General features: G+C 34.2%; 4 protein-coding genes across 5 annotated transcripts; 2 read left to right on the top strand and 2 right to left on the bottom strand.

Annotated features, from left to right (window-relative positions):
* Positions 1-10,154: 10,154 nt before the first annotated feature.
* Positions 10,155-12,524, top strand: LOC140668882 (cuticular protein 28). Its single transcript, XM_072898202.1, has 3 exons — positions 10,155-10,272; positions 11,254-11,501; positions 11,738-12,524. Exons 1-3 carry the CDS (start codon positions 10,264-10,266, stop codon positions 11,796-11,798), a joined length of 318 nt encoding a protein of 105 aa, XP_072754303.1. The 5' UTR covers positions 10,155-10,263; the 3' UTR covers positions 11,799-12,524.
* Positions 12,525-12,895: 371 nt separating this feature from the next.
* Positions 12,896-21,688, bottom strand: LOC140668831 (anillin-like). Of its 2 annotated transcripts, none has more exons than XM_072898157.1 (19): positions 21,501-21,688; positions 20,975-21,127; positions 20,456-20,576; positions 20,102-20,302; positions 19,185-19,363; positions 18,791-18,976; positions 17,303-18,076; positions 17,133-17,214; positions 16,789-17,030; positions 16,585-16,716; positions 16,319-16,500; positions 16,119-16,236; positions 15,808-16,045; positions 15,510-15,671; positions 15,200-15,426; positions 14,962-15,120; positions 14,623-14,845; positions 14,390-14,534; positions 12,896-14,307 (listed from the first exon to the last, which is right to left on the bottom strand). In XM_072898157.1, exons 2-19 carry the CDS (start codon positions 20,990-20,992, stop codon positions 14,199-14,201), a joined length of 3,498 nt encoding a protein of 1,165 aa, XP_072754258.1. In that variant the 5' UTR covers positions 20,993-21,127; positions 21,501-21,688; the 3' UTR covers positions 12,896-14,198. The 2 variants fall into 2 exon arrangements, with proteins under 2 accessions (XP_072754258.1, XP_072754266.1); XM_072898165.1 differs by having other exon boundaries at positions 20,975-21,123.
* Positions 21,689-22,148: 460 nt separating this feature from the next.
* Positions 22,149-24,325, bottom strand: LOC140668864 (serine/threonine-protein phosphatase 2A regulatory subunit B'' subunit gamma-like). The gene is made up of 6 exons (XM_072898191.1): positions 24,146-24,325; positions 23,432-23,946; positions 22,973-23,298; positions 22,680-22,893; positions 22,468-22,595; positions 22,149-22,376 (listed from the first exon to the last, which is right to left on the bottom strand). The coding sequence occupies exons 1-6, from the start codon at positions 24,195-24,197 to the stop codon at positions 22,265-22,267; spliced, it is 1,347 nt and encodes a 448-aa protein (XP_072754292.1). The 5' UTR covers positions 24,198-24,325; the 3' UTR covers positions 22,149-22,264.
* Positions 24,326-24,360: 35 nt separating this feature from the next.
* On the top strand, positions 24,361-27,011 carry Edem1 (ER degradation-enhancing alpha-mannosidase-like protein 2). Its single transcript, XM_072898175.1, has one exon. The coding sequence runs from the start codon at positions 24,695-24,697 to the stop codon at positions 26,783-26,785; it is 2,091 nt and encodes a 696-aa protein (XP_072754276.1). The 5' UTR covers positions 24,361-24,694; the 3' UTR covers positions 26,786-27,011.
* The last annotated feature ends 191 nt before the right edge of the window (positions 27,012-27,202 follow it).

Genomic DNA, 27,202 nt, shown 5'->3' with positions numbered 1-27,202 from the left:
CTAATGCAGACATTAACACAAACGTATGGCAATGTATTAAGCGAACTAACTAAATTCTATGGATGGAAGTGGATAATCCATCATGCATGATTCTTGTTGCATCACATTACGATACGTCAGACTCAGCTGACAGAGAAACATATTATTTAATAAGAATTAAAATCAAAAGAAAAATTGCAGATGAAATAAACTCATAAAAATTATTATCGAGAGAATCTTTCGGAAACTTTTTTCTGAATTGATAAATATGTGACACAATATAGTAACACACATTTATTTATGTTTCTAATCGATTGAAATATGTTTGATATATCTATTATTTTGTATAATTTATTTTTATATAATTTTATAATAAATTTTGTTTAAATAATAATTTATTCCACAAGAAAAGAACAATTATTTTTTTTAAATAATTTAAGCATATTTATAAATATATTTTGGAATTAATTATATTAAAAAATGAATATTTATAGAGGCAATCCTGATTATGCAACAGATGCAGCAGCCCAATAATCCAGTGATATATCCTGGTATTTAAAGAATTTCGACTTTATAAGAGAGACGATATATATTATTTCTTCTTTCTGAAATTAGAAAAACGAGTTCTTAATGTAAAAAATAGTCCCGGAACTGGCGAAGATAACCGCTTCCCAAAGAATTCTTATCAATTTTAAAGGTGACGTCTTTTCAGTTTTCAATGTTGCAAGATCTCGAAACTGCAGTGATTTGTTGCCCACTAAATAAAAGTTATTTTTATCGTCCAAAGATACAAATTTGCCGAAGAAACGATGATTATTTTATAACATATTTTAGTTTTCTCCCAACTCTCATTCATCGTTCGTGCTAATTTATTTCGAAGTTTGGTCCGAAACCTGATACTCAGAAATGATAATAAAATTCAAGTAGCCGGATCAAGATTTCGTCTAATAAAAATTCTAAAACTTCCTCTATGTTACATCTTCATCTTTCGTTTAGACGGTGGCACACTCATTGACTGACATAAATTCTATCATCAAGTAATGAGGGAGGAATAATACGCGCCTGTTAAGCTTTGAAAAGAAAGTGTACTGTTACATAAGCGAATGGCTTATGCTAATGATCAAGATACAGAGACAAAAAGAGAGAGAAGCACATTACGGAGAGTAAGAATCTTCTTCGTGGGAGGATAAAAGTCAGCGATGCCACGCGTCTCTTTACATCTCTACATCGACATAATCGTTATATATGTGTGTAATAAAGTCACATCATGTCCACTATTCTTCAAGTAATAATATTATACGTCAATTATTCTCGCATAATCTTACGCAAAAGCTATATACTATTTACATATATTATTAAAAGAATTAAATTCCTATATTACTATTACTATAAACATATTAAAATTATTCACTTTCTCCGGGCAACAAATCCATTTTTGTTTGTACAACTATAGATTGAATAATTATGTGTGCATAGTACGCATAATTATTATTATATAATATATCATCATATTATCATCGCGCGCGCACGTGCGCGAAGATTCTGACTATCGAACTTTCTAATGCATCTATCTATGATCAAGAAACTACATGTCGCGTTATGTCACACGCGAATGTAACGTTGAATATATCGCTACGTTATATTAGACTGCATAGAGAGTACTTCTCCTGATTACATCTATAATTAATAATACACGGTGCGAATCTACGCCGTAGGCTAACTTATTATCGATTGATACTCGAGAACGTTATCATCAAATTGCTGTCGGCGCGTTAGTTCATATTATTGATGAAGAATAATATTAACATTTCTGATAACCTCGCTCTTCTATATAATTTATAATACTTGACATTTATCTTTAAGATTGTATATAATATAAAAAAAAAAAATATACAAAGCGATTACAATTTAAAATGAAGAAAAAATAACTTATCAAATACTTTTAATTATAATATGGCAAAATTCTTGAAATATATGACTCTCTCGAATTCACAAAAGATTATTAAAATTGAAATTGAGGTTTTTGGGACACCCCATGTGCAGCACATTAGGTAACTAAGCCGAGTTAGTGCACCATCAGAGAGATTGTGATTTTACCTTTGAAAACGCACAGTATGTTTTTTAACACACGATATAATTGTATAATCAATTGTGCGCGAAAAAGGAGAACGCAGCGGGATGCAGAGGAGATACGCGATCATTTCGAACGAACAGATGCGAGCCGTTTATCTTGCGTTACGCAAAGATCTTCAACGCTACTTATACGTTGCGGAGTTAACACTTGACCCTATCATCCAACGCTAACAATTAATAATTCGGCTGACGCGGCTGGTAATAACAATTTCAATAAAATTATTCCTATACGCGCGACATTCTTTAGAAAATTTAAATATTATATATATGTTGCAATTAATAGGTGCGAAAAATTACGTAGACGAGCAAATAGAAATATATCAAACCAAATAAAGACCTCAAACACCGAAATGCATGTGTCTCGTCGCTTTTTCTATAAAAACGAAAAAAATATCAAACATGTCAGAGAGTTCATGAAATTTGCAATTTGCAACATTGTGAGATGTATCGAGAAAATTACCTATTTACGAGAATACCTTGTATAGACGTGTGACAGCTTTACGACCATGAAATTATGGATATCGCGATTTGACACGGGGTTCCCGAAGAATGATTGTCGATCCTGCTGGGAAAAACATGAACGGAGAACGTACGTGCGGGAGGACGCTTTTCAACGAGGAACTCGAGCTAGGAATTTCGCAAGAATCCTGCTGGACCGCGTGTGCGAGGTCGTCGCCATTGCCGGTTCTAAAAGGCGCGTTCCTTGCGTAATATTAGCGTCGTGGCACGATGGCACGGATCCTAAATGCCATTATGCTGTCGGCAAACGAACGATCTGTGCATGCGCTTGCATTGGACGACAGCGAAGTCGTCGCGATTCTGATATATCGGAGGCTGCAAATGATCTGTAGCCGGTGGTATGAGTATTTAATTTAAATAAAACAGAAATCGAAAAAAAACTGTGCCATCCTTAATTAGTACATTTTTCCATAAATTTCAACTCTTCTTATAATAATATTAATAATTTATGATAATTATATTAATTAACGTCTTATTTGTTTTTTAATTTTGAATCAAAATTTTGGGAAAATTCCTTCCAACTTGAGAATACGCAATAAGGTTTATTATTTTAGATTTTGACCATATAATAAATACAATCTGAAATTTTTATCCTATAAACTTTTATTAAAATCAAAATATCTCCGATTGAATTTATAATTTAAAGAAATTCCGTAACGAGACTTATTTCTCGATCACGTCTGGCCAATTCGATCGCAAACTACTGATTGCGAATGTGGCTTAATGAATTACGTATCTTTCGCATATTCTCCTGCGCACGCATAAGTACGTGTTGTCGATTGACTTACCTTGTGTACGCCTCGCAATGAACCGCATGATCGTTGCGTGTCGAAGGTGCGAACTATCGAGTCGAACATCACCTGCGTATCTCATGTGCACGCAACACGAATGATTATCGTCGACAATATCCTCACAATTCACGCGAGGCTTCCTCGCGGATAATGTAGCCAGATAAGATAATTATACCAGTAGGATATGACCTCCTGCAAAGGTACACAGAGAGGGTGTTTAAAGGTGACGGTAAATAGTAGCTGGCACCGCGAAAGGTGAGCCTTTCAATAAAAGAAGATCTTGTCTCAAATTATATTGTTACGAGGTGGAGCTAGTCGGAGTGTATATATATGTATAGATATTATATTTTCATATTTCTGTACAATTACGTCGCTCTTATATGAATCTGTAAGAAAAAGATTGCATAATATTTGACGTGTACATTTTTCATTCCATACGTAACGAAAAAAATTCATCAACGAGACATTGATGGACGGAAGAATGAAGCGGTATTAACGCGATGAACAAAGTCGCGAGAAAACGAGAGATGTTGAAATAAGATAATTGCGTTCACACAATTCTTCTCGCGTAAAGCGATCCGGAAAACTCACGCTGTGCCACTTAATGCGGAAATTTACATGCCTAACGAAGCAAACAACGGTTTATCTTCGGAAAAATATCAATGCTAAATATATAGACATTCTGATCAAATGCAGACAATTAAAAGATGTTTCTTTTTTTTTCTCTTATCTCTCACATAAATTATTCCTGCGCATTTGATTCCATATAAATTCAAGTGCGTCTGCGTAGCTTAAAAATTTAAAGATTTGATTCAACCTCCATGTATGACAGAAATTAATTATTAAGATCAAGGACAAATTAAAATTGTTAGGAATACTTTCGTCCTCGATTAGCTGTGACTTATGTTAATGTTCATCATAAAATAATCTTCCCAAGCCGGTTTGGTCAGATTATAGAAAAATTTTTACATATTCAGTTTTATAGGTAGATATATGTAGGAATAAGACTCTTAATTGAAATATCTTATTTGTTGCCCCTGCCCATTTTTATTAAACTTGTTAACACTTTTTCTCAACATTATCTCGAAACTTTTTTAGCTTGCAATTATATCGAAACAACTTGAAGATAAAATGACACGTTTAATCATTCCTGCATAATATCTATGAAGCACCGCGTATACTTTACGCGTGAATGTCGCGAAGAGAGACATTAAAAAGTCATCGGCAAATTATCGATTACCATTAATGTCTTTGCAATTTCTCAGAATTCCTACGCAAACGATTCGCATTCGTTATTGCTGATAATCTGCCGTGAACTTTTCCTCAAAGAGGAAAGCCTGGAATGGTAAATGAACTGTGGCTCTCGGCAGACACGTGGAAATACACACACACACACACACACACACACACACACATACACACCGGTATAACATGCAAACACAAGACGGATGCATCATTGAGGACGACTGTTGTAATTTTCTGCCGATTCCACCATCCAGCGGTGGTGGACGCTCTGACACTTACCTCATCCCGCGATCGTCCAACTTAAAACCGCGCACGCGGAAATGCAATTTCGTTCGACATTTGACTTCGAGACGATATTGACCGAATTGCGCGAGACTCGTCGCAGTTTCTCACGTAGGTTTGCAGTCTGTGACCTTTGCAGCGACGATCAATTACGCGATTGAAATAAGAGGAACACGTTTCTCTGTCGCCTCTGAAACGACAAAACGTGATGAATCTTTCTACATTCACGATTCGAAATTGAAAGTATTCCTGACAACTTTAATTTGGCCTTGATCTTAATAACAATAATAATAATTCAAACTTTAAAGTATTCCTAACAATTTTGATTTAATAATTAATTAATAATTTTAGATCCTTTGGATTTAATCTAAAACACATCCACCTTCTTAACATTTTGGAGAAAAAGTTTTGCGAAAAAATAAAAAAAAAAAAAAAAAAAAAGGAATAAAAATAATAAACTATGCAAAAATGGAAGATGGAGAAATAGAGAAGCTGTAAATTTGCAAAATAGCGAAAGTGAACAATGATGTGAGTAATGTCGCGAGGATCAGCGGATCACATCTGCCGCGAACATATTGCTGGCGTGCGCGAATCATGCGCGAGCGAAGTGAACATATGAAGCGGTAGCGGCGATTAAGAAGAGAATAGAAAGAGATAACTGGTCAACTCGTTGACATTTACCTACTCGCTTTCGCGAGTTGTTTTTTTTTAACAGCGGCAAACGCATCTAATGCGAACGCCGGGCTTATTGCAACGTCCTTGGATGCGCCGGAGTTGGCGAGCTCTCGTCTTCTTTAAATCGCGTCGCTAAATCCATCTTTATCACGGGACGACACATCTCTAATGCAGATGATTTTGCCTTCAAGCATATATTATTGAACGCACTATCGACCTTGCATTAATGTGTCAAAAGCACTCATTTATTCTTGATTATAATAGATCGAAAGAGGATGTCGATAATCCATTAAGAAGTAAATGGCTCGTCATGCTCGTATATAAGGTTTATTGAATCGCCATCGGCGACGGGCAATCAGTAGTTGAGCAGAAATCTCTAATTCATGTGATTACTGGCTTCCGAATAGAGAACCAAAAATTGATTGAGAGCGTATTGTTTAATACGAATGATTGTTACGAATAATTGTTCTCCTTTGCAAAAGTTAAATAAATTTTTAAGCAATGAAAAATTAATGTAAAATATATAAGTTATTAAACCTGTAAATTTTTTATTTCTAACTTTATTAGCTTTAACTAATAATTAGTATTTTAATTTTCTATATAATTCTAGATAATTTTTCAGTAAATCCTTTCGTAAATTTTTATGCAAAAAAATAATTGCAACTTTAAATTCACATATCTGATGGAAATGTTCTATACGCTTGTACATCTCTTGGTCAGATTAAAGCTTGAATTTGTCCGTTATATAATTTTAAAGTCAATGAATTATAGACATTTCGACGGATAGGTTTATTATAAAATTTAATCGCGCGCATCCTCATCTAGAATTTAAGGTTGTAACCCGTCACATAATATCTCGCTACAAGAAAAGGTCCTTTATTGCATAATTTCTAGCTGTCGCCTGCGGATTCTTATATCCTTTGTCGCCGCCCTATCATAAGTCATCACCGATCTCTCCTAGAGAAGAAACGCAAATTTATTCTTTGTACACGGAAATTGAGCCGCTTTTCTTAATTGACATTTTCAATATACTCCTTTCTTAGAATTAACAAAACTTTTTTTATGAGCATTTTGATAGGTATATATATATATATATATATATATATATATATATATATACAGTATCGGCCAAAAATATATCACCTTATTTTTGAGTATAATTTTATTTAAAGTGCATGGATATTTATAATATCATAATATATGTTTTGATAGTAAATACAACTTACCACATAAAATATTTTTCATAAAATAATATAAAAATTTAATTTTAATAATATAAAAAATTAATTTTATAAGTAAGTAAATTAAATTAAATTTATGCTCAAAAATCCTAAAGGTGATATATTTTTGGCCGGTACTGTATATATATAATCTAATAAAAACTCGATTCTTCTTGAACATTTGCTTTTAGGAATTTAGAGATTAAATTGTCGTGTTGGTTGATTAATTATGAGCAATAATTAATTATCAAATTAATTATAAGTTTTACAATAACGACTCTAATAAAGCAGAATCTTGGCTGCAGAAGATTAATAATTATTAAAGTCTAGAATTTTGTAGTAGTTGTAATGTCTCTTTTGTTGACGTAAAAAAATTAAATAAAATTCTTCACTAAAGAGAGAAAAATAAAGTGATTTGTTGCGCTTACGTATGCAATCAGCTACCCCACGTATTTTAAAGATGTAATTATTCATCAAACTGACAATACCGTACGTTTCTTATTTCTTGAAAATAATTTCTGAATATTTATGTATAATACAACGATACAACAAATCTATACAAAAAATCGAGGTTTTTGATGGCGCAAAATATTTCACGCAAAAGTTATATCAATGTTTTTATGTGAAAGGGTTTTTTTAAAAAATAATTAATGATTATATTTTTATTATAAAATAAAATCTAGTAGTTCTAAATTGATACACGAATTTCTCGCCATGCTTATTGGTATGTAAACGAATCGTGCAGTTCGACAGTCCCTAAAAAGAGAGAGAAAAAAAGAGAGAAAGAGAGACTCGCGGTCTTCTTCGTGATCTTTGCATAATCAATGTATAATCAGTCGGGGTCCACGTTTACAATCACGAATCGTGACGTGCACTGACTTTCTCACGTAGAAAAAAACATAAAAATGAAAAGATGGAAACTGTTTCAACATTAAAACGACAAAGACGAACATATTTGCATCAAAACTGCAAATAATTCACATTACATCGAAATAATATTGTTCATATTTAAGAAAAAGAATTTAGGGAGAGGCCAAGAAAATTATATAATACATATACACATATGTATATAATTGATTATTTTATATACGATATTTTCTCGTAATTATTATTCTCTGATGTTCTCCCGCTGTAATAAAAAAGCAATGCTGCCTTGATGTTGCAAGATTTATTTATGCAAGTTTGTTCTTCCATAAAATATGTCGAAGATACTTTTAAGCATGAATGGCGATATTAGTCAATATCCAGATATCTGACGATTGCGCGATATCCAAGAATATCCGCTAGATTTATATATACGAGGACAAATATTTTGGAAGAAAAAAAGAAAGAGAGGGAAAGAAAGAGAAGACCAAAAGATGCCATTGACAGAAAGGAGACCGAGAAGAAGCTGGAGGTCTCCTTCTCTTCAAGCGCTTTGCCGTCGCATCTTCTGAAATGGCAAGGTCACCGATAGTTACGTCATCAACTTTCCTCCGACGCGCGTACAACTTCGAGAAAACCAAATGTCACAATGACCAAGGACGTTTCGATCGTACTGTATAATACGACTGTCGCCTCTGGCCAATGAATCCAATGAAACCGCTGCCATTCGTTGCCGGAATCCGCCAGGATCACGAGAGTTTTTGGCTTTCACATTTTCGGTCGGGTCAACTAAGAGAACGTATCCTGCACCTTGCACGACCGTGGCCTTGTTCGAGTTGTGTTAAATCTGAAAGAAAGAAACAAAAGCTGAAAAAAAAATCTACGGTTGCATCTCAAAAATCATAAAACAACATAAAAATTCACGAGATTAAAAGATGTGAAAATTGAGAGAAGAGAGTATCTCTTCTACATTTAATTTAATAAAGCAAATACTCCATTGTACATCTCAAAGCTTTGACATTTGACATATCGCAACTCTTTAAAATTAACAAATAAACAAATAAATGCAATGAAATAAAGAGATAATTGGATTTATAAAATATGTCGTATTGAGATGTAAGAGACGGATAAAGATTAGATACAGCGGCACCACCGCATTGTAATATACGAGAGAACGGGAACAATCGTCTTTGTTGATGAGACGGATGAGTTGCCCTTGACAGTGATTCCTTCTGTGGAAAATGTTTCGAGGCATCATATCAAGAATGATTTGCACCTGAATGAACAACAGGTGAATTAATGCATACAAACAAACGAACGCGTTCGTTTCGTAATAGCTGTTGCGTAATATCTGAACTCACTAATACATTATAAATACGAAAAACATATTCACGGTGCTGTTAACGTTATGATATCTAATTTATAAACAATTATATACATTATACACATATTTACGCGTCGCGTAAAGGCACGCAAACATAACGTAAATCAATGCTAATTCTTATTTTAGCATAATAATTCTTCGCTAAGGTAGATGGCTGAATATCAGTGATCCTAGAAGACGCGAGGTAGAAACATCTTGAATTACGTCTTTGTCGACCTCGCGTATAAGCACATTTAACGAATGACATTTTTATTTGCGTGTGTGGAAAACTAACGGCTTATATAATCTGTGTAATTTTAAATTGCACTTATATTTGATTTTTATTCATCTACGTACGAGATGTCATCATACGAGGAATTCTTGGTAACAATTACGTGCGAATAACAATATTAATCGAGGGAAACTTGTTAGCCGTTATTTTTCTCTACAAACTATATCATTAATTATTATCAAAACCTTCTACAATCTACATATATACACATGTCCAATATAAGCAAGATAAACATATTAAATGGAAAAAAATATGATTTGATAATATAATGTATATATATTCAAACATATATAAAAGTGTTATTAAAATGTTATAAGTATTTTAAAAATGTTATTCTAAAATTTTATATAATATTAAACAAATATAAAAATAACATTTATTATTTAACTATAAAATTTTGAACTTGTTCACAATAATGTTAACTACATAAGTGAGGAAACTTTACTATCAAGTATTGTAATATAATATTATAATAACATTCTGATAATATTTTCTGTATTGAATAAGTACATGAAGAGGACGAATTTTTAGCCTTTTTTCCTTTCTCTCTTTTTAAAGCCATTCAATTTAGCAATATAGTATAAATCATTGCGGCACCATACAAAATGCAAGGTGGCCTGCAACGTCTGATAGTAACCGCATCATTGGTCGTATCGTGGATGCAACCTGACCGGGATGCGACTGCGGGAGAGACCCCATCCGCGAATCTCTGTCAAAGCTGTTGCATTGCACAGGTGGGGGGTACGTGCATCGGTACATTGCGATTTTCCGCCTATATAAAGACGAATGCGCACTAGGATTCTCTGGTAATTCACATATCGGTCGTCGTTTAAAAGGACGAAGGACCGGCAGGTCGTTTTGGGATTTGTTCGAAGGAAGCACGAAAGAACCTGAAGCGCGATGAAGACGGTGGGTGAATCTTGGAAGAGATCGATTTGTCGGCGGCGCGATCGGAATTTTTTTTTAGCCGGGAGGCTACGAGGGGACGAGCGGATCGAATCGGAGGGTCACGCCGGTTTCGGGACCGGGTCCCCGAGAGACGCAGCCTCCCAATTTTTGCGCAACAGTGAAAGTGAAGAGGATTTTTGTGACATTTGTGCGCGCGTGTGATTACGCACACTTCTCTGCGCGTGACACATGCAGTCACGAGAGAACGTCTACAGGATGTCTACAGGGTACCCAATAATCGTACGCAATCTCGTATATTTTTTTCTCAAAAGATTTTGAGAAAAATTTTGAGAAAAGCCTCATATAAGCGATAATCAAAATTATATAAGTTTTAAACAATCGAATCTTGAATTGAAATTTCAAATTGTAAAGCCTATAAATTTGAATTTAAACAATTAATAGAATGTTTAATTTCATCTCAGAAAAGTTCAACTCGCGCATCTTTATTTTATACATATGTACCATGTCACTTGTAATTCAAAAACTCAAGCTATTTTATAATTTAGTTAACAAATTGTCGCTTTTTTAAATTGGCAAAAATTATCTAGATTAAGCTCTGAGACATCCTGTATACATCTCCAAAGAAGTTAGTCCGTCACTTTGTTTCCTATGAATTACGATATTTTGATTTAATTTTCGTAAGGCAATAATATTGACGCTGAAGGTCAAGTTTTGAGAAACGACCAAATTTTCGACATGAGGATTCCGCCTTCTCATAATTCACATGTTATTGACACATACATTCAAGAAAAATATGTTTGAAAATTATGTTTCATCCACTTTGCGATAAATGTCTAAATGTATCGATATGTATTAAAAAGAAAATTAAAAAATACATCCTTTTCTTAATATAAATTAATGATAGGAAGAAATTATTATTTTCTTCTTGTTCTTATCTTCTTTCCTTCAGCAAAATAATCTTGCTCCTTGTTTGTCACGCAGGTCCTCGTCATCTTGGCGCTAATAGCTGCCGTTCTCGCGGCGCCGCAACAAAATCCAAACGATGTCACGATCGTGAAGCAGGAAGAGGTGAATAATATAGGGGTAGGTGGATATCACTTCAGTTATGAGCAGAGTGACGGCCAGAAGAGAGAAGAAACGGCTGAACTGAAGAATGAAGGTACCGACAACGAGGCGCTCAGCGTTGTTGGTAGCTTCAGCTTTATCGCGCCGGACGGACACACGTACAGGTATGAGAAGTCATTGTAACGATATAAACAAGTCATTATACATATAAAAGTGTCATCTTTTTTTATACGAGACGTTCATTAGCCTAGTTTAAAAACTATTAAAAGAATCATTAAAATATATAAGTCATTAGAATATATAAGTCTAAGAATGATTTTGTCTGAATACTTTTCCAATGATTGTGTGTGTTGTTTCACATTACATATATGTTAACCTCGGGCATCCTTTCTGATGATAGAGTCGATTACACTGCGGACGAGACCGGATTTCATCCTACTATCAATCTTGTTGCAAAGTAAGCAGGCTCGGGGGCTGAAGTTACACTTCATTTAGGATTCTCTGGTCGTCGATACGTTCGTGTAATTATATACATACGTTAGAATTTTTTTATTATACGAGACACGCGACTCATCGATGTACAAACAGATGCAAAGAAAGCGTCAAGAAAATGATTGATCCTCAGTGTGATCCAACTTTTTCGGCCGACTCGTTCTCGCGAATTCCGCGAAATTGATCGCGATATCTTGCATTGTAAAATACACACGATATACAATATTGTTTCAAATGTCTATAACAATCGTATAATTATATAGAGTAGAATTTGCTAATACAATGCTTCTTTATAAATAAGTCACCGAACAGAACTAACGCATCTGCGAATAAATATAATTAACGCAAAATTATCTCATGCTCTTTCTTCTCAATGCATTCGCATAAAAAGCATTCATATATTGCGAAAGCAGGAACGAGCTGTATCTGTCTGTATGCATTCGCGTATCTCAAGGGTGTGTCACACCCACAGCACAGTATATATTTTATCAATTTTTCTTTAAACTGCCAGCGAACATTTTGAACGAGAGGTCCTGTCGTTTGAGATTATATTCTTTCTGCGAAGGTACAGCACTCATTTGAGCCATCGCGGTATTTACGTTTTTTTCCTTACAAACGTAATATTTTTTATACACACATCTATTGTATGAATTTAAAAAAAACACGATTCGTGCAAATAAATCTATATACTGAAATATTTATGATTGTTTACAAATGTCCTACTTTTTATATAATCAACAGTATTAAATATCTTTCTATATTTCTATTGCTTCTTAAATATTGTAATTATAAAAATATTACTAAATATTTTTAAAACCCATACATATACTTAAAGATAAACATCTCTACATAGAGACAGAACGGAAATATATTTAATTGAGTATAAAAAAGCTGAGTATATTTGATAATTCTTATACTGTAAAAAAGATCTTTAATTATGGTCTTAACCTTAATTATGGCAATAATTATGAATTTAATTGTATATATAATTAATTAAATATTGATGTGTAAAATTGTAATTTTACACATATAAATATTACTAGGTACATACATTAATAAAGACTAATTTCCTATAATTAATCTATTTACAATCTCTGAATGTGTACATAATATTATAAAATAGAAATACAATTATAATAATACAAACTTCCTTCTTGATTTTAAACTAAATGCTGTTAATCTTTAATCTTCGTTAATTATAATGCGTCGTCTACAATGGCAGCAAGCAGTACAGAGTTCAGAGTAAGCAGTAAGCAGTACGAAATGGGATTCGAGTCGGGAGTAACGAAATGAACCAATCCCATTTCGTACTGCTTGCTGCCGTTGTAGACAACGCATAAAGCAAAGATACAATTCAAAACAATGAAGATAATATATATGTGAGTGTGTGTGTGTGTGTGTGTGTGTGTGTGTGTGTGTGTGTGTGTGTATGTATGTATGTATGTATGTATGTATGTATGTATGTATGTATGTATGTATGTATGTATGTATGTATGTATGTATGTATATATGTATGTATATATATATGTATGTATATATATATATATACGTACACTGAATATTTAATACATACATTTGTATATATATTAAGTATATCAATAAAAAAAATTTAGCGGGTAAATTTCATAATTCTATTGCATATATATTATCTTTATAAATTTTGATTATCAATATGATTATCAAATGCCTATGAAGTATATGTTTAATTAAAATGTTTTTGTTTTTATGTCTATGGTACAAGATTAGAATTAGCATCAAATTAATCAAATTATTTAAAAAATCAGTTAATAAATCAATTAATTAACCAAATCAATCGATTAATTAATTAAACAATTATAATAAAATAATTCATTATTATTCGTAGGAAATATATAAAACATATCGCGAATGAAAATTGAAGTTTGTGACCTAGAATCATACCACATTCCATATCTTTTTATATAAAACGCTTGCCTAATTTGTATTTACATTTGTACTTTATATATATATATATATCTACAAATGCAAATACCATATGTTTAAACTTGATGAGTCCAATTCTTTTTATTAAGTGTTTCAAATATATTTTAATCTATTTTATTTTAATAAGTGTTTTAAAGCATATTTTAACCTATTTTATTCTAACAAGTAACTGTGCTCAGCAGTTAATTTGAAAAAAGCTAATTTGTAACTATTATAAAAATTACGATTGGCATATGCTCTTATTCTTGACTAAATCTAAAAGCATATACTAATCAGATTCATTATATTTTACAATATTTGCAAGGAAGCTTTCTCTGCTAAACACAGTCATTTATATATCATTGCTTGTTTCTTATCACAAAAATCGACTTAAACGTACCTAAATACGTTACTTAAGATTAAAAAATTTAACTTGAATTTCTAAATAGTCCCCAAGCTCTAATTAAACTTAGAGTTTTATTCAATTTCGACATCCATTGTAATCCTTCTTCTCTCGTGTCAGCTAATAAAAAGTGCCTGTAAATAATACATAAATATTATTAAGATTACTATATAGGTGTTTTTTGTTAATGATAAATCGAGAAACAACGATACTTACTCTATTGTCGTTTCAATTCCATCTGTCTTCATAACGAGACTATCAGCATCTTCAGGTTGCGCTGGTCTGGATGTCTCAAGTACAAACGTAAACGGACGAGCGCATTTCTCTCGATTTATGAATTGTACATTTTTCGTAAATACACCTATAGATACATATCATAGATATAAATCCAGAAATTAAGCCAAAAATAATACATACATAGAAAAATTGACAAGTTCAAATAGAATTACCTTCTAAGTCTATGTAGCCCATCGGACTTTTCTTGTGTTCGTCCTCAGGATGTACCCAAAAGTAAAGTCTAGCGTCTTTAAGCCAGCACCATCTTCGACGCCAGGCACCCAAGTTCGAAATATCCTCAAAGAGTGTTAAGAATCCACGATGCTCTACTGATACTGAAAGCTTGCGCGATACACGCATTCGTAGAAGTCCTTCCAGAGGAGAATGCGACGAGATCTAAATAAAAGAATTGTATATTCGTAGTCAGTAATTGTATACATGTGAAGTTAAATTAGTTATAAATTTTTGTCACATTAAAAAATGTCATGTTAAAAAATTCACAGTACACATACCCCGCACAAAGTGAATTGTTCGGAATTTATATCATTGATCGTAATAGTCGCAGTCCCAGATAATTCAAACGCAGGCGATCTGATTACGTGCGGTCCAGCTGGACTCTGTACATCCGGCATTACAAATTGATTTTTTTTCTTTGGTGTCTTATTCGTCGTCTGTAATAGATATTCAGCATTAAATCTAACCATTGCCACATATTTTATTATAATTTAAAGAAATATATAAAGATCTTACTTTTATATTTTGATGGTGTATATGATACTTCTTTTCATGTGGCAAAAATTTTGGTTGCGTCTGTAAGCAATATACTTCCACGTCAATTTCAAAGTCACTATGTAAGTTGTCGAACTTCAGCATCGAAGTAAAACGAATGCATGAATCGCCCGGTTCAGCAGTAGCTGCTTGAGTGGCAACCACTTCGCCCAAATGATACATCAAGCAGACACAGTGAAGATATTTATCTGCAACAATTTGTACGATTATTTTAAATGTAGTTTTTTTTTTTACACAAAAATAATAAAACTGTACATTATTTTATACTTACCAGCACCCATATGTCGAATATAGTCATGTTTCAACGATAATGTAATTGCTGAGATAGATAAGGCTCCACTCCCTATATCTGATGAGCCTGCCTTGACAGGTCTTAGTGTGCCTTCCCGCTTTAGTCTCTGCACTTCATTCAAAGCAGCTTGTCGTTTACGAGCTAAATGTGAAAAAAAAATATATTATATATGTTTATAATATTTATTTAATAGTTTTACACATTTTTATACAGAAAACTCTTCAACTTAATGTCTAATATACGCAAAACTTTACATGTTGTAAAAATCAAAACTTACTGGCAACAAGAAGAGCCCATTCACCTCCTACATGTTCACTAGAGCCATTGAATTCTACACTAGCTTTGCATAAATTTAATGCTTTGCTAGCTTCTTCTATTTTCTTATTTTGTGTAACCACTTCATCCAATAGTTTTTTCACTTTATTTTCCACCAACACAGATTCGTTTTTGTATTCTTCTGCGCTAGAAGCCGGATGTGCTCCCATTTCTGGCTTTGCTGCTAAATGAGCCTTCAACTAAATTTATAAAATCGCCTTAGATGTTGTCATTAAATATCAATATAATCGCATTAACAATTATTATACTTACCTGAGACTGTTCTCGTCTATACGCACTAACAGTGCGTACTAATGCTTTAGCACCTACAACACCTTTAGCACTTTCATCTTCTGAGCTGTCTTCTAAATTTTTCAAAGGTGAACGATATCTGCGAAAATAAAAATCGTCTTTTAAAGAAGACAAAAACTTTTATTTTAATAAAATCTAGTATATGCAATAATTGACCATACTTGAAACTATGACTTATCGTCAGCATACTCTTGCCACCTTTATTTACTTTTGGTGGCGTTGGACCTTCCTCTTTCACGGTATTATCTTCCATGTCGAGACACTCGTCCAAATATTGATCCATTTCATCCAGTGCTGAAATATCTGATAAAGTGCTACTATCTGGATCTGGTTCTAAACATCTCTGTATTGTTAAAAAAAAATGTGATTTAATAATATAGAAATATATAATTTAGAGTATAATATTGAATAATTCGCATGCCTATACCCTTTTATTAAACATTGAGCGTTCGTTGAATGCATTCAATATAGTACGTCCTAAACTCGTACGCCCGAAAGATGAATTCTGTGTACTTTCTTCTTGGTCACTGGTTTCAGTTTCTTGATAAAGTTCATCATTCTGCGAAAGATCCAAGATTGTATAAATATATCTTAAAACATACATTCCATCGTTTTAATTTTTTTATTTTACCTGAGCGTAATAATCGCTTTCGGTAAGCGTTTCGCTTCCAGTTTCAGTTTTTTCATCACAAGTAGCTGTCACAGGCTCGGTACTATCACCAGTATATTCTGAATCACCTTCGCTTTCTGTAGCTTCAATATCAGATAAATTAGGGTATAGGGATCCGGGTTTCGGATTACATACACGAATACGTTTAATATCGCAGTTACGAAACGCTGTATTTAAATGTTGAACTTTAGACGGACTTCCAACTGTAAAATATGTTAAAAAGGAAATAAAATGAGTATTACAATTTACTTATAAAGAGAGAAAATACGAAAAACAATGAGAAAAGAAATAATTTGTTTAAATACCTTGTCTTTTTATTGGAGATTTAGTATGATATGACACGATCTCAAGCTGTGGTAGCGGCGGTGGTGGAGGTGGAATATGATCCTACATTAGATAAATAAAATATATAATTTGTAAAATGACATATTCGTGCTATTTTTTTTATCCTATAAGTTATAAAATTTAATTTTACCGGAGCAGGTGTCGGTTTCACCGGACAAATGGGCGAATTTTTCGGCGAGGATGATTTGCCACCTCCTTCACTACTTTCGCTCGTTCGTAAGGATCCAGCAGCGGCACGAGCAATTTCCTTATTGTTATTAAAACGCGAACGTAGCATATTTAACTCACGCTGTCTTTCGATGTGAGTAGCTTGTAAAATATGATTTTCCATTTCTTCTACATTGTTTTTATTGCTACCTTGTTCAAATACTGCACGTTGTTCAAGAACCGAGCTTTTGTTCGAAGCGTCGCTTCGATTATTCACGTCATGAACCGAATTACTTGCATTAGATCCTGATTGTGTAGTAAGCTTATTATTCTCCTGTAATTTTTTAGGCGGTATCGACATCGTAAGTGGTGCTTTTGGTATTAATGGTGCCTCTCCTTTGTTTCGCTCAAAAAACGCCATTCGTTCGGCAACCGACATTTGAGCAGGATCTTTCGCTTTTGTATCCATGTTTTTAGCTTCAAACATTGATGCTTTGCTTAACACGGAACCTGATGGTTGAACCAAAGTTTTTGGCGAACCTTTAAATCCAGTTCTTGATGGTAATCGAGAACTGCTAGTAGTATTTGCGCCTTTCACAATATTTTCGGAAGTATTAGAAACCGAATTACCAGTTTCATTTTCCGTTTTCTTGCTTCTCGGTGAACCATCAAATTTCGCAGAGATTCGTTTCTTTTCCATCTGACCACTCGTGAGTTTCTTAGGTGATAAATGACTTGTCATCGCATTTGTTGATTCCTGAGAACAATGCTTATAGTCATACACAAGGCGAGAATTGCTTTTCGTACGACTAAAGCCTTGAGCCTCCTGCAAATATGTTTAGCTAGCTATCCAAATATAATCATCTATAACTGCAAATTCCTTTTTTTGCCAGAAATATAAAAGCGGAAAAAAGTGTAATATAAAAAATGTAGATAGCATAAGCTATTACATAAAGAAATTTATATAGATAGCATATATAGATTATATTTATTTTATATTAAGAAATTTAAATAAATGGCATAAGCTAATGCATAAAGAAATTTATATAGATAGCGTAAACTATTGCATAAAGAAATTTATATAGATAGTATAAGCTATTGTATAAAGAAATTTATAGATATCATAAGCTATCGCATAAAGAAATTTATAGATAGCATAAGCTAATGTGTAAAGAAATTTATAGATATCATAAGCTATTGCATAAAGAAATTTATAGATATCATAAGCTATTACATAAAGAAATTTATAGATAGCATAAGTTAATGTAAAAAGAAATTTATAGATATCATAAGCTATTGCATAAAGAAATTTATAGATAGTATAAGCTATTGCATAAAGAAATCTATAGATAGCATAAGCTATTGCATAAAGAAATTTATGTAGACAGTATAAACCATTGCATAAAGAAATTGGCAAAGCTTTAGTCGCCCTCATTTTTTAAGAATAAAATAAAAATAAATTATTTTTTACCAAGTTTTCTAATACAGTTTTATCCCATTTTAATTGTTTAACTGGACTTGTATCTCTGCTTTTCGTCTCATTGCTGACGGCAATCTGTGCACCCGTTCCACTCGTGCTTGGTTGTGGTTCTACGCTTTTAACTTGTTCGTTAAACTTGGCTTGTATTCTTTCTGCTTTGTTATTTACTGATTTAGCCTATAAAATTGATTAATTGTATGCATTACAATTGTGTAAATAAATAGATTTAATTATTTGTCATTTGTGTTCAGTGTGTTATTCCATCTTATTTCCCTTCTTTTGCTTCCGCATTTTCTAATTCTTTAGTCTCCTTCCTTCCTTTTTTTTCTAAATGGCTGACTACATAGAAATAAATTTTTCTTTCAAAAGAAATATTATAAAATACCTTTGAATTATTTATTGCTGGATGTGATAAATCATCCTCCCAATTGTTTATTGCTGAAGCTAAAGCTGCCAATCTGTCAAGTCTAGCACCTTTTTTAATCGGTTTATGCTCAGTATCATTTTCTTCTGCATTGAATTTCTCTTCAGTCCTATGTATAGGGGATCCAAGATTATTATCTTCTGAAAAAGACAAATTACATATTTAAAACAATTATTTATATATATATATATATATATACATATATAATAAAATAAAAATTATAATTGTCCTCTATAAACCAAACTGTAAACTGTAAAAAAAAGAAAATGTAATCATGCGTATGTATATTTTAGACTGTATTTTAGACATGCTCATGTATTAGATGCGTAAAGTTAGCTCTCAATATTAGAAAAAATTAAATTTATATACATGTTTCGATTGCACATTGTTTGCACAAAAATGTACATTTTTTTATTTTCGTTTGCACACCTTTAGTAAAAAAGTTCTACAAATGTGCAAATGAAAATTCAACCTGCATGCAAAATCTATCAATTAGATTAATTAAAAATTATTTTTGTAAAAATTGAGGGACTATCGAAAGTTGGCCCCCCAAAAGTTTTTTAAATAACATTTTTATTAAAGGTGTGATAACGAAAATAAAAAAATGTGCATTTTTGTGCAAACAATGTGCAATCAAATCATGTATATAAATTTAATTTTTTCTAATTGAGGAACTAACTTCATGCGTCTTCATGTATTACTATCAGCAAACAGGTTTGAAGCAGTTTGTGTAAGAGTGTTATGTGGATTATGTGGGCGTAAGTACATGGAAAGAGATTCAGCAAGATTTAATCTTTACTACTCATTCACACAAGATACATATAAACTTTTTACTATTTAATGTTCAAATTATTTATTTTTATATAACTACTATTTACCAGAATATAGTTTTCCAAGTCTCTGCAGCTTGGAACGCACATAATTTCCATGTTCAGCATTTTCTTTATTATTTTGTTCATTATTCTTAGGTGTATCGTTTTCAGAGAGAAGGCAAGTATCAACAGATTTTATAGGTACTTCGGCAATTATTTTTGGTAATTTGGATGAACTTTTATTTGTCACTGCTGTTGCTGCTGTCACTGAATAAACATAAATATATATGTAAATATATATATAGCAATTATTTCAATATAGCAAGCTAATAACTTGGTGATTTATTGTACAATAAATATTTTTAATTACTGTTTAAATAAATTACACATGAGAAATCTAAAAAAAATATTTATAATTACCTGTTATTTGTTCCAGTTGAACATTTCCTTTCAAAGGACTCCTCTTTTTAACCTCCTGTCCTACATTAACTAATTGTTCATCCAACTTCTCTCTCCGTGCTTGAGCACGCTCCAGCATACGCTGTTTATTAATATATACATATATATCAATTAGAATATGTAACAAAAATTTAAAAAAAATACTCTTGTGCATGTTAATTATTCTTTTAATATTTAATGATATAATAATGTTATTATATCATTAATATAAAAATGATATTTATAGATACTACAAATAAATATAATAAAATAATAATCATTTCAATATATTGCTACACAATAATCTAATATATCTTCTTTCTTAAAAGAAATGTTAATAAAAATCCATGAAAAATTGAATAAATAATATAAAAAATACAATTTAGAGATTGAATATAAATACATTCATTAATACAATCGATGTATCGTAACTACATCGCGATGTATATCAATATGTACTTCATCGAGTTTATTTGATTAAAGAGGAAAAAAAAGAATTACCTGAATGAAAGGCTCCATTTGTTCTAGAAACGACGCTTATTTTCACCTAAATATTCCTTCCCGAATATTCTTATTTTCTATCTTGTGCTGTATTATAAAGGACACCAGTTTGAAAAACATTAACCAGCATTAACCATCTGAGGTGAGGCCTATCTGCACATAAGGATACTATCTTTATTTACGACCGTTGGATTTAAACACAGGCGCCATGCTGTGACAGAGAAAAGAAAGAGACAAAAGAGAAAGAAAGAAAGAAAGAGAGAGAGAGAGGGGAAAGCAGATGGAGAATGAGCAGTAGAATTTTTCTAGATTCTTTTCTCGACTGATATATTAAATATTAAATAGATATAAAACATAAAAAAAATGTATCGAGTGACCTTTCACTTCGCGAAACGACGACTTTTTTTTCCTTCGCGAATATAACTCTGCCTTTCGCGCCTTTAACGTTACAAAATTACACTTGGTCACACTTTTTCAGCGTTACTCGTACTTTGGAAAATACGACATAAATGTACATAATACTTACGCTTCGATGTAACAGGCAGGTTAAAAAGAAAATGTATAAAATGGTGAAAAACTTAATATCGCGAAGAGAATTCTCGTCAGAAGAAAACGACGAAAAGCCTGCCTCTTTTTTAACTCGACGATCCAACTTTACGACGAACAGACGCGCACCAAGAGACTGAACTGCGTAGAGACGCTGAAGAAACGGAGAGTGAAAGTGAAGCTGTAGCGCAGTGATGTAACTACAAATTGTCCCTACCCTTAAGCAAAAATACTTGAGACTCGCTTGTTTTACTTTACTGCAAAATAGATTGAAAAGAAATTCAAGATAAAAACCTGCGCAGTTTTTTATAAACATGCGTACAATTGATGATAAAATATATATATATATGTTTTAATTTATCAAGAGCTTGTTTTTGATGTACTTCATCCACATTTAATAGTACATTACTGATATGATACCGATGCGACCCCACCCTTTGAACCAACGGTTTGAAATCGAGCTACTCGATTGGTCGGCGGAGGACCAATGTACTTTCACGATGTGTAATAATAATTAGTTTAAAAATTCAAATATTTTAGCACGCAATGGTAACGTGTAATGTAACGGAATTATCTCTTGGGCGCTTTTCTAAATCTCTTAAATTTATAAATCATAAAAATTTTATTGACTATAAAATTAAGTATCACAAATAGTTATAATTACAATACGTTAATACCTAGAGTTATCTAGGGTTATCCCCGTGGAATATTTATATCATATTTAGGGATAGCGTTTTTCTTTCGTCATACATGGGATGATTCATCTCCGGTATCAGCCGCCATAGCTTCACGATTTTCGTACGCCCAAAAGCCATGGAATTCGATTAAAATACTAACCATTGTGTCACCTTGCCCACTGCAATTAAAATATTTTATTTATAATCAAGTTGATGATATATCCAATATATTTTTCTGTATTGTAATATATTGTATGCAATATTTTATACCAAGACAATAGATCTTGCAGCGTAATTTTACATGGATCTACTGGTTTGACCATGTCAAATATCTCGTCCTTAACATCGTCAAAGCTGACAGGTTCTTGGCCATGCATTGTCATCTGTTCTTTTATAGCCTGCAAAATGATATCTCTCTTGATTAGAAACCATCAAAACTTGTTGGAAAATTTAAATCGCAACAGAAAATACATGATACGTACTCTAAAGAAATAATTAAGACAAAATGTATCTAAATAACCGTGATTGTTAATGTCGAGAATTCGAAATAGATAATGAAGACTCTGAGGTTCATGTCGATTCTCTAATGCCAAGACGAAATCTAAGTACGTTTTATAGTCCATCTCTCCTTCGTATGTCAGACATTCTTGAAATATCCTTTCAAGAAAGACGCCAGTTAAAGTACCAGTACCATATCTGTATAAATGTAATTGTATTTTTAATTTATCCCTCTATATGTGATAATCTTACTCTATGCTATTGCTCAGTTCATTACCCAGCAAGTTCTTCTTTGTTCAACATGCCATTGTGGTCTCTATCAAGGTTTAAATATTGTCCATACACTTTCAATGCTGACGGTGCAGAAAACCAATTTGCCTCTTGCAAATCTTTTGGTAAATCCTCATCTCTCAATTCTAAAAGGTCATCCAGAAAACTACATGCCAAAATATCTTGAATACGAACTCGTCCAGTTCGAAGAGGATCCAGGAAAAATAAAAATTTTCTCACAGCTGTGCATACATAAAACGAATGAAAAGACTTTTCAAGACCTTCAAGTTGCGGTAGTGTTGGTATCAACTCTAAAATATAATTTTCCAAATCCTGTGTAAATAAATAAATTCAAAATTTAAGAGTCTTACAAATAAAAATACAGATAGGCAATATAATAAGGCACACACACACACATATATATATATATATATATATATATATATATATATTTTTAAAAACTTACTGATTCTCTGAGATATCCTTGTCCTGTCACATCGTATAAAGAAAGACCGATCCTTGTTTGATGCAACCAGACTTTTCTCATGACGTAATTGAACAGTGCCATGATGCTAATTCTACCATGCGGATCTCCTTGTTGCAATTTAGCAAAAACAACTGCGGTAAAATATGAACTGCATTTTGTTCCTGCCAGTTTACCCACTGTCTTAAAGTCCTCATAATTAATCAACTGCTCGTCTCCTGACAACGGTGGACTATGATATTTGTCCAACAAGACCCACAAAGCTTTAAGCTCATTGTTATCGAGCAATTGTCGAGAGCGTCTTTGCAAGAATAAGGCACGTGTCTCTTCGCGCAACTTTTGTGGCAAAATTTCATCCTCTTTTGGCAATTTAAAATAGAACTTTGGTATAATTTTGTATGTATTGTCATTGTCTTTCGCCTTTACACCTTTCCACTGTTGATACATGCTCTGAAAATATTTATCCTCCTTCTCTTCATTTTGAGAGTTGTTAGTTGCTGAAATAGAGTACACACAATAGTCACGTAAACATACATGTAATTTATTTACATCTATAATAAATGTGCAAAATGTTGCTCTCATTAGAAAGTGCATATGTATACACAGATGTAAGTGCATTCAGTCTATTTACATCTGTAATAAATAAATGTGCAAAATGCTATTTTCATTAGGAAGTGCCAAGATATAGGTACATACGTTTTTTTACTAAAGCGCATTTTCGTAATAGATTTTTCAACTCCATGTTCATAAAAGCGCATCGACTTTGTGTCACTCGATTCTACTACACCTGCACCTCAGGCCTCAGGTCGCTTGAGGTTACGTTGGGTTACGTCGCGAGATTAGCCGGTGACACCCCCCCCCCCCGCCGTGACCGAGAATCACTTGAAACGCAGCGGCCGATAATCGCCTAACGCGTCCTCCCTCCGTTCCCCCTGCAACCCTGAAACGAGCTGGACACCGGATATGGTCGTTGGAAAATTAGATTTACGTCGCGCGCGCGCGTGCTTTAACTGGACGTACGGGACGAATGGCGATATAGGTTAGACGCGACATTTGTATTTTGTATGGAAGGCGAAGGTGTCGCGTGTCAGCGCGGAGGTAGAATAATAAAGTTGTTTTGATTACGTGGCTCATGAGCCTCAGCCCGCGAGATTCCTCGTCGTCGGAGAGGACGTACAGCGATGTACGACGGTGATAACGGATAAAAAGTGTGACACACGGCCGAGCGAAAACGATAATAAAACGATGATCCTGTTTAGAACGGGCTCGATTCTGGGTTTCCTGATACTGGTCAGCGGATTTCGGGAGTACAACAAGAGCGATCTGGTCGCGCTGCGCGAGGAGGTTCGCTCCATGTTCGATTACGCTTACTCCGGCTACCTGACACACGCCTATCCGTACGATGAGCTGCGTTCGCTGAGCTGCGACGGCTTCGACACCTGGGGCAGCTTCTCCCTGACGTTGATCGACGCCCTGGATACGCTCGCGGTTATGGGTAACCTCTCCGAGTTTCGCCGAGTCGCCGAGATAATCAGCGCGAGAGAGAACTTCGAGGCCAACATCAACGTGTCCGTGTTCGAGACGAACATCCGGGTGGTCGGTGGCCTGCTGAGCGCGCACCTGTTGTCGCGCAGAGCTGGTGTCAAGCTGGAACCAGGATGGCCCTGCAACGGCCCGTTGCTGCGTCTCGCCGAGGATATGGCAAAAAGACTGATCGCGGCATTCGATACACCTACCGGGATGCCATATGGCACGGTTAATCTCAAGTATGGCGTGCCGGAAGGCGAGACCAGTATCACTTGTACTGCCGGTATTGGCACCTTCCTTCTGGAGTTTGGTACCCTCTCCAGATTGACCGGAGATCCTCTGTACGAAGAAGTGGCCATGAATGCTATAAAGGCGTTGCATTACTATAAATCCAACATTGGGTTAGTCGGTAATCATATAGACGTTCTCACCGGTCACTGGACTGCCCAGGATTCTGGTATAGGCGCTGGAGTCGACTCTTATTTTGAGTACCTGGCCAAGGGTACATTACTGTTCCAAGATCCCTTACTGGCTTCGATATTTCAGGAGCACAGGAGGGCCATAGAAAAATACATTCGTCGAGAAGATTGGCATTTATGGGTTTCCATGACCAAGGGTCAAGTGACGCTGCCAGTTTTTCAATCCCTGGACGCTTACTGGCCCGGTGTATTGAGCCTGTTCGGCGAGATCACGGACGCAATGAAATCCTTGCATAATTATCATCGCGTGTGGAAGCAATTCGGATTCACTCCAGAATTTTATAATATACCGCAGGCCGAGGCGGGTACCAATAGGGAAGGCTATCCCCTGCGACCGGAGCTCATAGAATCCGTTATGTATCTTTACAGAGCGACCAGAGATCCTTGGCTGATCCAAGTAGGAGTGGATATGCTGAGAAGTATGCAGCACAGCGCCAAAACCACGTGCGGCTATGCGACCATCAATGACGTCCGGGATCATCGCAAAGCAGACAGGATGGAGTCCTTTTTCCTCGCAGAGACCACCAAGTACCTGTACCTTCTCTTCGACACCGATAATTTTATTCACAACACCGGCTTGGAGGGTGAGATAATCGACACTCAATGGGGTCGATGCGTCGTGGATGCTGGCGGATATATCTTCAACACCGAAGCTCATCCGATCGATCCTGGAGCGTTATACTGCTGTCGGCCAGCGCGAGAGATCTTCCCAGACAAGAGACCGGTTCTCAAAAGATTTCTACCAACGCAGAACACTCTAGAGGATAACATCGTCCCGAACGACCTTCGCTTCGAGAAGGATGTTACGAAGAGTCCAGACGTGCTGCCGATCACGATAGCCAAATTGTCCGAAATCAGACACTACACGGTGAATAAGAAGGAAGGCGCTCTCAATGAGAGTTCCTCGTCGTCCAACACTTCGTCGTCGAGCGCTTCATTGCCGAAGGATTCTGCTGCAGACGAAAATGTGGCAGAGAAAATGGAGGAATTGAATCAGACCGCTCGATTTCCGACAGCGCAGATTCTCGCCCCTTCATCGACGATCTATAAAGCCGACGATAGCGATAGTTCCGACAGTTTTGAATCTTCAATATTATCAAACGGACAGTACTCGACTTCCCCAAGTACCGCGATGCAGAATTCTGGTATAAGACAAAATGTGACGCCCAGTCCTACCAAGACCAGATTCGAGCCTCAAATAATGTTGGAGAACATCAGACGTGGAAATCTCTATCCGACAAATGTCACGGCGAGACAGAATTATCAGATCTTGTCCTGTCAAGCTCAACCATTCCTGCAACGAATGTCGATCATAGGGGAATTTTTTTAAATAACGCGTAAATAAACCGAGGATGTATAGAAATTTGTGAATTTGTTACGGCGATTCTTGAACTATTTTTGATTCGCAAGAGAGACTGTTGTTATAAGAACGAAATTTTACACAGTCTTGTTTCGCAAACATATTGTACTTTAATATATTTCTGTGATATAATTGTTGTATAGTTTATAATAAATATAAGATATGTAAGTGAAAAATAAATCTATTTTTCATCGCAGAGTCCCGTATTATTGAGTTTTTAATTATCATTTAATTAATTGTCATTTAATTGAGTTTTAATAATCATTTAATGTAATTGTCATTTATATATTTTTTTTTCTTGCTGATTTTTTAAATAAGTTTTCATTGTTTTGTTCTCTCAAACTGAAAATATGGAAACTTTAGTCGATGCTACCTCTTATCTGATTA

Source organism: Anoplolepis gracilipes, chromosome 1 (assembly GCF_047496725.1).
Source record: "Anoplolepis gracilipes chromosome 1, ASM4749672v1, whole genome shotgun sequence".
NCBI lineage: Eukaryota > Metazoa > Arthropoda > Insecta > Hymenoptera > Formicidae > Anoplolepis > Anoplolepis gracilipes.
Note: the sequence above shows the minus strand (reverse complement) of the source record. Positions and strands in the feature narration are given on the sequence as shown.